Genomic DNA, 12,755 nt, shown 5'->3' on the forward strand with positions numbered 1-12,755 from the left:
TCTGGTTGGGCCTCCAAGTGTCTGTCCGTTAAGTGGTCGCCCGAGTCTGGGTGCGGCCGGTCATCAGCTTCTGCAGGTCTGGAGGTTGAATTTCAGCGTAGTACCCGGCTTATCAGACTTGAGAATGCAGATTATAGAAGGGTGCCAGCTTGGTAATGTGCAGTGTCTCCTCCTCCGGGTGCCCTAGTCCCTGGGGCAGGTTACTTTCAAGTCCAAACTGGTGACGAGAAGGATATTAGTTGGTGGGTGTGGGTGAGCCTGGAGAAAGGCAGGCGGCCGGTGGGAAGTTCTCCGTCTCCCAGGGCAGTGCCTGACTTGCTGCTCTGGCCCCAGAGTCTGTCTGTCTGTCTGTCTGTCTGTCTCTCTCTCTCTCTCTCTCTCTCTAGACACGCTCCAGAAAAATACGAAATCGTATTACTTTGATTAAACAGAGATCTCATTGTTTATGTTTTGATTGCTTTAAAAGTCACAGGGTGACTTTCATCCCTCCTCTCCCTGCCTGCCTCCCCGATGACCCGAGTGTGGCTAGAGGGGAAGAATGTGGCTGCTGTCCGGTGTGGCTGGAGTGTCAGATAAGGGGCGAGGTTGGGTTGGGAGCCTTTGCAGAGCAACGAGTTGATTCCTCATTCGTGTGGCCTTGCGAAGAGGTCTGTGAGCACAGGAGCAAATGTCATCAGAGTTACCACGTGTATTATTATTTTAGGGGCACAAGCGAGGCCTCCAGAGCATAGGAAGGAAACAGGCATCTAGTGTATGACGGCTGTTCGCTGGAGGCAAGCTGCTTGCTCGTCTTTGAGCGGCTTGAGTGAAGTGCTGTGAGTTCCTTTGCTGTTGAAGTGAAATACCCCTTTTTATCCAGAAGATGGGGCTGACTCCCTCGGAAATCAACTTCAGAGACCTTTCGGGGGATGGTTTGCTAGCTTCTCAAGTAGCTTTCGGTCAATACTTTGCAGCCCTGGGTGCACATCAGGATGGAAGGGAAGCTTTGAAAACTGCGCTGATGCCTGGGCCCCCACCCAAAAAGAATGACTTCATTGGTCTGGGGTGGGCCCTGGATAAGGGCTTCTCAAGACTGGCTGCACGTTTGCATCACCTGGCTAGCTTTTCCCACACCAGGTCTATAAATCAGCACACCTGGGGGCAGGAGCCGACCATCGGTGTTTTCAGAGTCACCAGGTGAGTCCAGCGTGCAGCCAAACTTGGGAACCTCCGCAGGTGGCTCTGACTTGCGACAGGATTGGATCTGCTGGTTTAGGAGCGCAGACATGCAGGTGCCTTTTGGCTGTAGCTGAAGTTGGAATGGGATGGAGGTGGGGAGTGCCATTTGGCGGGTGGGTAACTGGAGAGATTCCCTGGATCGCGGGCGGGGAGCCGTGGGAGTGATGGCGAGCAGGGTGTGGGCTGGCGGAGAGGACGGGGCCTAGCACGGCTGTGGCCACTGTCATCCAGGACCCTTTCTCTCTGTGTGTCCCCCCAGCTTTGTGACGACAAACTGTGCTCTACAGTTTTCATCCCGTGGCATCCGGCCTGGCCTCACCACTGTCCTGGCCCGGAACCTGGACAAGAACACGGTGGGCTACCTGCAGTGGCGCTGGGGCATCCAGTCGGCCATGAACACCAGCATCGTCCGGGACACCAAGACCAGCCACTTCACCGTGGCCCTGCAGGTGAGGACACCTCCAGGGGGACCCTCCTCCAGCCCCTCTGTGGGCCCCTGACCACCCTCCCCCTGCTCACCCCCAAATCCAGCGCCCACATGGCCGAAGGGCGAGTTCTGTCCACCCACACTCAGGAGTTGAACGCTGTTGTTCTCAGGCCCCCACGGGAGCTGTGTTCCAACTGCCCTAAAGCAAAAGGCCTTTTTCACCTTTCTGGTGAGAGAAGCCCACAGAATCGGGGTGGGAGAGAGCCGTGGTCAGTAAGTGGCGCCCCAGCAGAGTCGTGCGCACAGGGGCCACGGTGGCCGGGCAGGAGCGCGGGGAGTCAGCAGCCACCCTTTGGCGGGCAGCCGCTACCCTTGTGAGAGCACAGGCTCGTGTGCAGGAGTTTCTGTTTTTCATGGGAAGTCAGAAAATGGTTTTTATTTGAAATCTCCCAGTTTTTAAACATTGGCTACTGGCAAATTTTCACACACTTTGTGGGACAGGGCGACCCTGCTTACTTCAGTCTCAACTGCCTTCCTTCTTCCCTCTGTGTCTCCCCAGCTTGGAATCCCTCACTCCTTCGCGCTGATCAGCTATCAGCACAAATTCCAGGATGACGATCAGACTCGCGTGAAAGGATCCCTTAAGTGAGTCCTGGCCGGGCTGACGCGGGAGCACGCTTGATCTGTGTAGGGGTTTCTGGCAGTGGCGCTGGTTGCAGTAAGCTGCCTGCGGTCGCACCCAGGGTCTGGTGTCCTGACTCTTCTGTTCATTGACCAGGGGTCAGTGGTGAACGTCCTCCCTGTGGGTGGTTGGCAGGGCAAGAGAGAATTGGGGGTAGGGGCCCCGGCCTCTGGCCCGAGTGACAATTGCCCATGGTGACTGGGAGGGACCCAGGAGGGATCAGAAGCGGAGGGGCCCTTGCTCGCTCACTGGGGTCTGCTCCTGCAGGGCAGGCTTCTTCGGGACGGTGGTGGAGTACGGAGCAGAGAGGAAGATCTCCAGGCACAGCGTTTTGGGTGCAGCTGTCAGCGTTGGAGTCCCGCAGGGAGTTTCTCTCAAAGTCAAGTATGTTGAACTCGTCCTTCTGGCCAGGGATTATCTGGCACCTTGTAACTCACCTGGGCTTTACCTACATTAAGGAAGGAGGAGACTTTGCTCTGTGATTCTGTTCTTAGAGATGTGGTTGCTTCTGTCTGGGTGTGTAAGCAAATGTCAAGGAGTCCAGAAGCCCGACGTTCGCTCAGTGAGGTCTGAGTCTCTGCCTCAGAGAACCTCCCTGTGCCCCCCGGCCCGTCTTCCGCCCCGCCTGTCTCTTACCACCCTCTGCCTCCCCGCCGGCCCGGGTGCGGGCCCCGCACGCCCGCTCTCCCCCCTGGCTGCGGCCCTCACAGTGTGACGTGTACTGCGTGGTCATCGGCGCAGCAGCTTCGGGTTCTCTCTACCAGATCCCTCCCGCCTGCACACGGACCCTGTCTCCCCCGCCTGCCGGCCTCGCCGAGCTGCCTCTGGCTTCACCTGACTGGCTGGTTGCCTCTAAGCGGAGGCCCCACTGTCGGGCCCTGGTCGGCCTCGACTTACCCCCCGGCGGTCTGATCCGGCATCCTGGCTTCAATAGCATCGGGCTCCGGGGACGCTCACTGTTCTAGCTCCAGCTTGGCGCCCCCACAGGCCTCCAGCTCATAGATCCCTCGTCCTTTCCCGAATCTCTCCTCAGATACCTCACAGCATCCCCATGTCACATCTGCAGCCCCGGTCCTCCCCCTGCCCTCGGTCACATGTGCCCTTCAAAGCCTGCCGTGTCTGGAGTCTCCCCATCTCAGTGCTCAGTGCTCCATCTTTCCGTGGGTCCTGTCCAGAACCCTGGAGCTCACCTTCACCACCCTTTCCCCCCGCACACTCCGAACTGAGTGTATCTCGGAATCCTCTTGGCTCTCGTCTGAAAGCACATCCTCAATCTGACCATTTCTCACAACCTCTGCGGCCACCGTCTCGTGGAATTACCAGTGTCCTCCTGACCGATCTCCTTCACCCTTGGGACACTTTTCTCCACACAGACAGTCTTTTAAAATCTAAGCCAGTGTATGTCAGCCTTCTGCTTAAAGCCCTCAGCGACTCCCTCGACTCAGGGCAAAAGCCAGAGTCCTCAGGACCCTCTGCGACCTGACCTCTCACTGTCCTCTCTGCCCCCTGGTCGCCCCACTCCAGCCACACTGGCTGCCCTGGGACCACACCGAGCCTGCTTCTGCTTCTGGGCTTAGCATGTGCCGTTCCTCAGTCCCCGGTAACCACGTGGCTGGTTCCTTCGGTGCCCTCCGGTCTCTGCGCGTGTCACCCAATTGCCCTCATTGCCCTGTGAAAACTTAGCAGCCCTCACCTCACCCCAGACAGGCCATCCATCCCCCGCTGCCCCTCATCAGAAGCGCTTTAACTTAGTCTGTTTAGTTATTCTCTGTACTCCTGCCACCTGGAACACAGCCTGGCACTGAAGAGGGACTCGGTGAGCGAGAGGAAGCAGACCATGTCTCAGCCGCGGAGCCGAGGCCAGAGCTGGCATCAGGCACCTCTCCTCTCAGATGAGATTTGAGGACGCCCGAGATTTAATGAAGGGCGCAGGGAGCCATCTGGTCCCCTGCGTCCCAGTCCCTTCTCCTCCCCACCCCCACATCGGGACCACCGACGAGGCACAGTTCTCTGCGACTCTGTATCTGCCTTAAACACTCCTCCACTGCAGATGTTACGTGACATGATCTGAATTGAATTCTTATCCCAAGGATGCCACCCTGCCTCTTTGGAAAGAAACATTTCACTTCAGCCAAGTTTCCTGTTATCAACAGGCTGAATTGTCCAAATTGTATTGGTAAATAAACCAAAGTTTTACTAGAAGGCACCTCAGGGCAGCAATTGCTAACTTTTATGTTCTGTTTATTTGATGAATCACGGTAATTGCTGAACGTTCAACCAACCTTACAGGAAAACTGTGGAGGAAAATTCCACTGGATCATGACATATAATACTTTTTCTATGTTGCTTGATTTGATCTGCTGTTCTCTTACTAAGAATTTTTGAATCTATATTTTTAAGGGATGCTGATTATAATTTTCTTTTTATCATATATTTGTCAGGTTTTGGACTGAGTTATGCCAGCCTGATAAAATGAGTTAGGAATTGTTCCCTCCTCTATTTTCTGAAAGAATTTGTGTAAGAATGGTTTTTTTCCCCCTATGTTTCATAGAATTTACCAATGAAATCAACTGAGCCTGAATTTTCTTTGTAGGAGTATTTTTGATAATGAATTCAATTTATTTTATAAATATAGGGCTCTTCTAATTTTCTGTTTCATCTTTTTTTTCTTCCAGTTTATTGAGATATAACTGACAATACAGCATTATATAAATTTAAGGTGCACAGTATAATGATTTGACTTACATACGTCATGAAATGATTATCACAGTACGTTTAGTGAACATTTACCATCTCATATAGATACAGAATTAAATAGAAAAAACAATTATTTTTCCTTGTGATGAGAACTCTTAGGATTTACTCTCTCTGTTTCATCCTATGTCAGTGTTGTTAATTTGTGTTTTTCAAGGGATTTGTCCATTTCATCTGTGTCAAATTTGTTAGCATGAAGTTGCTCTTATACCCCCTTATCCTTTTGATGTCAGTAGTTATTTATAGATGATGTCTCTTCATTCCTAACGTTGCTTATTTGTGTTCTTTCTACGTTTTTCTTAATCAGTCTAGCTAAGGCACTTCACGTGTCAAAGAACCAGCTTTTGGTTTCTTTCATTTTCTCTGTTTTCTTTTTTTAAATAAATAAATGATTTATTTATTTGGGTCTTCGTTGCTGTGCAGGCTTTCCCTAGTCACGGCGAGCGGGGGCTTCTCTTCATTGCGGTGTGCAGGCTTCTCATTGCGGTGGCTTCTCTTGTTGCAGAACACGGGCTCTAGGTTCGTAGGCTTCAGTAGTTGTGGCACGTGGGCTCAGTAGTTGTGGCACGCAGGCTCCGTAGCTGTGGCACACGGGCTTAGTTGCTCCGCGGCGTGTGGGGTCTTCCCAGACCAGGGCTCGAACTCGTGTCACCTGCATTGGCATGTGGATTCTCCACCACTGTGCCGCCAGGGGAGCCCCTGTTTATCTGTTTTCTATTTCATTGATTCATGATCTTTATAAGAAACCACCAAGCTGTGTTCCAGAGTAGCAGCTTCATCTCACTTTCCCACCAGCAGCTCCGAGAATTCGTTGCTTCACATCCTCCCCAGCCCTTGGTAGGGTCGTTTTTTTTAGTGTCGGCTGTTTTAGCAGATCATTGTGGTCTTGATTTGCATTTCCCTCATGTCTAAGATACTGAGCATCTTTTCATGTGCTTATTTGACATCCATATCTTTTTTTTAGTGACATCTCTATTCACATCTTTTGTCTGTTTTATTATTGGGTTGTTTGATTTCTTGTTTTAGTTTTGAGTGTCTATCAGTTCTGGAGTTGCTTTCATTATTATTGAAGTGTCCCATCCCTGGGTATAGAATTCAGGGTTAACAGAGTTCTCTCTCAGTACTCTCAAGATGTTCTGCTGTCTTCTGGTTCCCTTTGTTCCTTACAAGTTGTTGGTCATTTGAAACATACCCTGCATGTAATGTGTGTGGTTTTTTTGGTTTTTTCCTGGCTACTCAACTTGTTCACTTCTGTTTCTCGGCACTTTGACTGCTGACCTACATGTGGTTTTGTTGTATTTATGCTGCTTGGGGTTTGCTAAATTTCTTGCATCTGTAAATCTATGTATGTATTTTTGTAAAATTATCAAATTTGCACCTTTTAGGCCATTTAATTCTTTAAATATTTAATATTAAATATCTGCCCCATCCTCTCCTCTCTGGGGCCCTAATTACTCGTGTGCTAAACCGCTGGATGTCGTCTCACACGTTTCTGAGGCTCTGCCCATTTGCTGTCAGTCCTTTTTCTCTTTGTTCTTCATATTGGATCGTTTATATTAATCTATAAATTCACTGACTCTTGTCTCATATCCAGTCTGCTGTTAAATCATCAGTGAATACTTTATGTCTTCGAGCAGAGTTAAAATAGTTGCTTTAAAATCCTATCTGCTGGTTCCAACATCTGGGTCATCTGGGGTCAGTCTCTGTTCGTTTTCTTTTTCTCTCGTTGTATCTGGGTACGTAGAGTAGTCGGTATTGTATTCTGGGTATTGCAAACAATATATTGTAGAAATTCTATTTTCTGTTATGTTTTCCCAAAAAGCATGGTCTTTTTTTCCTTTTAGAAGGTCGTTAACTTGACTGAAGTCAGACTGCAAACTCGGACTCACCTGTGTGGCGGCCACTGGTAGACCAGGGGTCAGCTGGAGACCTGTGGCACATTTATACACAGAACCTGGGACTCCCCACCTGGGACTTTCCTTTTGGGGGACCCCCTCTTCCCAGCTGCAATGGTTGCCCCAAACTCTGGGGTCTGGTCCTTCAGTCCAATAGGACTGCAGATTTCTTTCCAGTTTTAATCATCCATATGGTACAGACTGAGAATTGCCCTCAGGCTAAAAGCTGTTTTTAAAAAGTATCAGGAAATTCACCAGTGCCGTTCAGTTCTTCTGCCCTTGGTTGCTATCCAGTCCCTGAAGGTGTTTGTTATGTGTGATCCAGAGTTTACAGTTGATGTCTGTGGGATGATTGGTCCAGTAGGAACTACTCAGCCATCGCTGAAAGCAGAAAGGACCCCTGGAGGAGTGGCCACTCCTGTCTCCTCAGGCCACAGTTATTTTGGTCGGGCGTTAGTCTGTTGCTTGTGGTCAGCAAGTCGTGACACCTTTCTTCCGTCACTTACACAGATCCAGCGGCTAAACCTTGGGACAGGGGACCACCCGGGAGTGGACTTCGAAGCCTCAGGCTCTCCTCCTCCTCCTGGAGTCCCGTGTATTGAGAGGTTCTCTTCCTGGGGCTGAGACCCCATTCCCTTCCCTGGGAACCTGGCTCATGTGGGCGCTCGGCTTTGTTCTGTTTTCAGATTAAACAGGGCCAGTCAGACCTACTTCTTCCCCATCCACCTGACGGACCAGCTGCTCCCCAGCGCCGTGTTCTATGCCACCGTGGGGCCCCTCGTGCTCTACTTCGCTCTGCACCGCCTGGTCATCAGACCCTACCTCAGGGCTCAGAAGGAGAAGTGAGTTCACAGCACGGGGCGGGGACACCACTGCACCGCACTGTGCTCAGCTTCCTCATCTGTAACTGGAGGTGACGGAAGCTACCCCGCAGGGCTGTTAGGGAAACTACACGCGTTGGTCCGTGTACAGTGCTTATTACCACGGTGTCTGGTCCACAACACGTCCTCGATAAATGTTAACTAGTTCTTGTCGTTAGTTCATAGTAGTACTACTGTTAACCCACATTTCCTACTTTCAGAAAGAATTGGAGTTAGTTTACAAAACTGTTGGGACTATAAACCATGACCACAGAAATGACAAGTGTTCCTTTTTCTCATTCTAACCATTTCTTTTCCTGGCACTGAATTCAGGAGGATTGGGTTCTGAGTTCTTACATACCAGGCATGCGTTAACTATAGTCTTAGAAGTCATCGAGATATAATTTATTTTGCAGTTTCTTATAGATAAACCATTAGCATAACATTAAATCTGAGAGGTGGTTTAGATTTGTTACTTTATAATGATCTAATTTAATAACTCGTTGAGCTTAGAGAATCTGGGAGAAAGTCATGACTCTCCTCTTGGGGCCCCTCTAGCCTTTGACTCATTAGAGCTCAGGGTCCTAATGCCTCAGGAGACTTCAGGCTTGGAGCAGAGAATGTGCTGGGTCAAGTCTGATGGGACAGGCGTGTGCTTCCCTGGCAAAGTACATGGATGTGTCTAAGGTAGTATGCAGTGTCCCTGTCAAAAGGGTCATGTGATGATGCCAGGTTGGTGGCATCTCCTGTGATTCTCACCTTCTCCGCTGACCCCTTTCCTGCGATTCTTGCCGTGTGGAGCCCTCCTCCCACAGTGCTGGGTTTCCCATGTGCTCTGCGGAAGAGGTCGGGAAGAGCCATCTGGGGACAACAGGGAAGCCACACAGGTCTGGGATGAACAGATTTACTTGAGCTCGCCTTGGAAATACTGTTTAAAGTTCTAGAACGGGGAGCTCAGTAAGATCACAGGCTGTTTGCAGGCGCAGGCCCAGCCAGGGGCCCTGTTGTCTCCCTGCCGCTAACGCCGCGCTCCTCACGTGCAGCTTCTTTTTCTCGCATTAGGGAGCTGGAGAAGCAAAGGGAAAGCACAGCCACCGACATCCTGCAGAAGAAACAAGAGGCAGAAGCTGCTGTAAGTGCTGCATCACCGTCACCCTGCAGGTCCTTTGCTCCGTGGCTTCTGGGACTGTTCTGCCTGTCGTGCAGGGCACAGGCCGCTCTTTTCGAGCCCATGCTTCTTAAGCCAGGGCTGTGGGGGGAAGTGCTTCACACCCTGTATGCTGGTCTCAGGGGCCTCAGGTCTCAGGCTTTTCTTCCCCAACAACTTCCTTGGTCATTTCATCTTTTTTTTTGGCTGCATTGGGTCTTGGTTGCTGCGCGCCGGCTTTCTCTAGTTGCAGAGAGCGAGGGCTGCTCTTCGTTGTGGTGCACGAGCTTCTCATTGCCATGGCTTCTCTTGTTGCAGAGCACGGGCTCTAGGCACGCAGGCTTCAGTAGTTGTGGCTCGTGGACTCAGCAGTTGTGGTGCACGGGCTTCAGTAGTTGTGGCTCGTGGGCTCAGTAGTTGTGGTGCACGGGCTTCAGTAGTTGTGGCACACGGGCTTAGTTGCTCCATGGCGTGTGGGATCTTCCCGGACCAGGGCTGGAACCCGTGTCCCCTGCATTGGCAGGCGGGTTCTTCACCACTGCCCCACCAGGGAAGTCCCATAAGAGGGTTTTTTTAAGTGGTGGGGATTGTCCTCTTCCTTCCCTTTGAGTGAATTGTTTTTCCATGACCTATGATAGCAGTGATGTCCAGGAGAAACGGACAGTGGATGGGGCAGGGCTGACAGGCACTGGGCACGCAGCCGTGGCTCTCAACAGAGGTGGAGCCCAGGGAGGCCCTGAGGGTGGCATCCTTGTTCTTTGCAGGTTCAGCTGATGCAGGAATCTGTCCGAAGAATAATCGAGGCCGAAGAGTCCAGAATGGGTAAGGAGGCCTGGCCCCTTTGGGGACGGGGTGGGTGCTGGGGTCTCACAGGAGCGTGTGGTCCCTGCAGCCCGGCTGCACAGGGGGCCGCCCGCCACGGCCGCCCCACCCTGACCGGGCCCATCCTCAGGGCTCATCATCGTCAACGCCTGGTACGGGAAATTTGTCAACGACAAGAGCAAGAAGAGCGAGAAGGTGAAGGTGATTGATGTGACTGTGCCCCTGCAGTGCCTGGTGAAGGACTCCAAGCTCATCCTCACGGAGGCCTCCAAGGTGGGCGCTCGGGGGCCCTGGGGTTCAGACAGGAAGGGCGTCTGGGGAAGAGGGACGGACGGCGGCCCCTCGAAGGGGCCGTTTCACTGCAGCAGAACCTCGCGTGCTGCCACACTCACTGCCGGGTGCTGCCCAGCACCCACGTTACAGCCACACTGGAGCCGTTGACTTCATCTGTTCATCTGTTCGTTGCCAGGTATCATTGAGCCCCTACCGTGCGCCAGGTACACCAGCAAGCAAAGCATACCTCCTGCCCCCAGGAGCACACACTCTGCTTATGCCTTGCCTCGTTCCAGAAGGAGCATGAGGTCGCCCGTAGCACGTTTGAGGCTCGCGGTGGGGCCCGGGGCGTGGGTGATGGAGGCGAGTTACAGCGCAGAGGAGCTCAGGCCAAAGAGCCCTCGTTCCCTGAACAGGCTGCTAGCCCCCCACCTCGGCATGGCTTCTGTGAAGACAGAGGTGCCGTTAGTGTGGCAGAAGGGGCCTATTGGGAGGGCGACGTCTAGGACTCAACAGGCAGCTTTTTGAAATTTTCATTTCTTTTCCTCAAGCTCCCAAGTTTGCATCTTCTGTGGGCCGCTCCCTAGGGCAAGTCCAGGCCCTTCCACGCTGCTCCTCCAGGTGGCGGCAGACGGCAGTGCTGCTGGGCTTTAAACCACTGCCTCGAGTGAGAATCTGTCTGCTCTGTCTGCTTGTTACAGGCCGGGCTGCCTGGGTTCTATGACCCGTGTGTGGGCGAAGAGAAGAACCTGAAAGTGCTTTACCAGTTCCGAGGTGTCCTGCATCAGGTGATGGCGCTCGACAGCGAGACGCTCCGGATACCAAAGCAGTGTGAGTAGCTGCCCCTGGCCGTCACCCGCCCTGTGCCCGGGCCTCGGGAGGCCCTCGGGGAGCTCCGAGTGAGGGGCGACAAGCGCCTTCCCCCTGTCCTCTGCCGGGGAGCAGCAGGCTTGGGCCCCGAGGGAGGGGTCAGCCCTCTCCCAGGTGGAATTAGAGTGAGCTCTGTGCTTGGAAACTGCAGCTCGGGCGGCTGCGTGGGAAGCAGACGCAGCTGCTCGTTTGTGTGCTGAACCAGACGATTGTCAGCAGCTTGTACTCTGCTCAGCTGCAGGCCGGCAGCCTCTGGTCTGGTGATGGCCAAACCCCCGAAGTGGAAAGAAGGCGTGGAAGCAGTTGCCTTCGGACGCCCTGAGTTTGTCTTTTCTTTTACAGCTCACAGAATTGATACCGATGGATAAACTGCTTGAGAAACCAGATTTAAACGAGGCTACAAAAAAACCTTTCCCTGGGAGTCTACAAATTTGGAAACAGGAAAAAACTCCAGACGTCAGATGTGTTTATTTTATATTTCTGTAGAAGGTGGCACTGTATCAATTATGTGAAGGGACCCGCAGGCACCCCGCTTTCCGGGTGCTGTAGGTAGGACTGAGGCAGCCCCACCTGGACCGGAACCACAGCACGGCCCGTGTCTGTTCCCAAGGATCATGTCCTGCCAGGAAGGGCCCTGGGCCCCTGGAGCCTCCAGGTCCCTCCCCAGATTCCTCAGCACGTGTGCCGGCTGCAACCCCCCAGTAGCTCTTGGTCTGCCGTGAGGTACTTATGAACACCTTGCCCTCACGCATAGGACTGTGAACTACTTTTCCTGAAATCCACACTGAACGTGGAAAATGAAATGGAAGGAAGGAGTCCCCACGAGCAGAATCTCCAAATCAAGTGAGCATCTGTTCGGTCAACTTCCTGAAAACCACCTTTTCCTGCTGAAATATCACTAAGTGAATCTGGAGAGGATTGTGTGGGTTTATAAATCTGCTTTTTATCTGAGAACAAATGGTTTTGGAAATTAGTCTCTTTTTTTCCCCTCCCAGAACTCAAGCCATTCCACTGGCACCTGGCTTGGGACAGAGGGTGGAACTCCGGGTCCCAGGAGCCACCCGTGTCCTCGCGGGAAAACGCGATGCCTCCCGCCCCGCCCCACACAGCTCAGCCCCACTAGAGCGCGGGGTTCAGGAGGAGAAGGGGACGCAGGGCTCCGGCGGGCGCCGCTCCCGCTCGCCGCCACTAGGCGGCGCAGCTGCTCCCACGCCTGGCCAGTCCAGCTCTTCCTCACCGGGACCCCTTTTTGGGTGTCTGCTCCCAGGACCCCCCTCCTTCACTTGCCTCTTTTGTGGATGCATAATATTTCAGGACCAGGAGCCTCCTGCACAGCCTGGCCTGTGAACAGTTACCGGAGGAGCAGAGGCCTGGCTGGTGGTGGTTCTGACAGCCTCTCCGCAGCTACTGTCAAAATCAGGCTTCACTCCTGACGTTGGTACCGGAGAAATCACTCATAACCCCCTTCCTCCACTTTTAAAACTCAGTTCAGGTTGTCCAGTTCTGTACTATTTATCTCCACTTTAAAAAGGTTTCCTGCGAGCTGCCGCTCTGAATGTACATCATGCAATAACCGTCGCGTTAGCGGAATGCGACCTCGGCCGCAGCCTGTGTCCCTGCCCGGCGGGCGGGTCACTGTACAGGGGACACTCTCTTACCACAATAAACCTTTCCTGAAAGCCAGGGGCAGTGTTTCGGTGCGTCTGTGTTCGCTTCAGGAGTGAGCGAAATGAGGGATGTGCCCCCTCCTCACAAGCCTCGTGCCGCCCTTTATGCCTACGTTCAAACCATGGTTTGAACCACGGGG

General features: G+C 52.8%; 1 protein-coding gene across 1 annotated transcript in view; it reads left to right on the forward strand.

Annotated features, from left to right (window-relative positions):
• Positions 1-12,631, forward strand: part of DNAJC11 (DnaJ heat shock protein family (Hsp40) member C11) — a 72,050-nt gene extending 59,419 nt beyond the window's left edge. The window contains exons 8-16 of the mRNA XM_060141567.1: positions 1,478-1,667; positions 2,205-2,290; positions 2,595-2,711; positions 7,663-7,818; positions 8,899-8,968; positions 9,748-9,805; positions 9,936-10,078; positions 10,780-10,909; positions 11,291-12,631. Coding sequence (XP_059997550.1) covers positions 1,478-1,667; positions 2,205-2,290; positions 2,595-2,711; positions 7,663-7,818; positions 8,899-8,968; positions 9,748-9,805; positions 9,936-10,078; positions 10,780-10,909; positions 11,291-11,316 — 976 coding nt within the window. The 3' untranslated portion in view covers positions 11,317-12,631. The remainder of the gene's footprint in view (positions 1-1,477; positions 1,668-2,204; positions 2,291-2,594; positions 2,712-7,662; positions 7,819-8,898; positions 8,969-9,747; positions 9,806-9,935; positions 10,079-10,779; positions 10,910-11,290) is intronic.
• The last annotated feature ends 124 nt before the right edge of the window (positions 12,632-12,755 follow it).

The sequence above is a fragment of the Lagenorhynchus albirostris genome, chromosome 2, assembly GCF_949774975.1.
Source record: "Lagenorhynchus albirostris chromosome 2, mLagAlb1.1, whole genome shotgun sequence".
NCBI classification, from domain to species: domain Eukaryota; kingdom Metazoa; phylum Chordata; class Mammalia; order Artiodactyla; family Delphinidae; genus Lagenorhynchus; species Lagenorhynchus albirostris.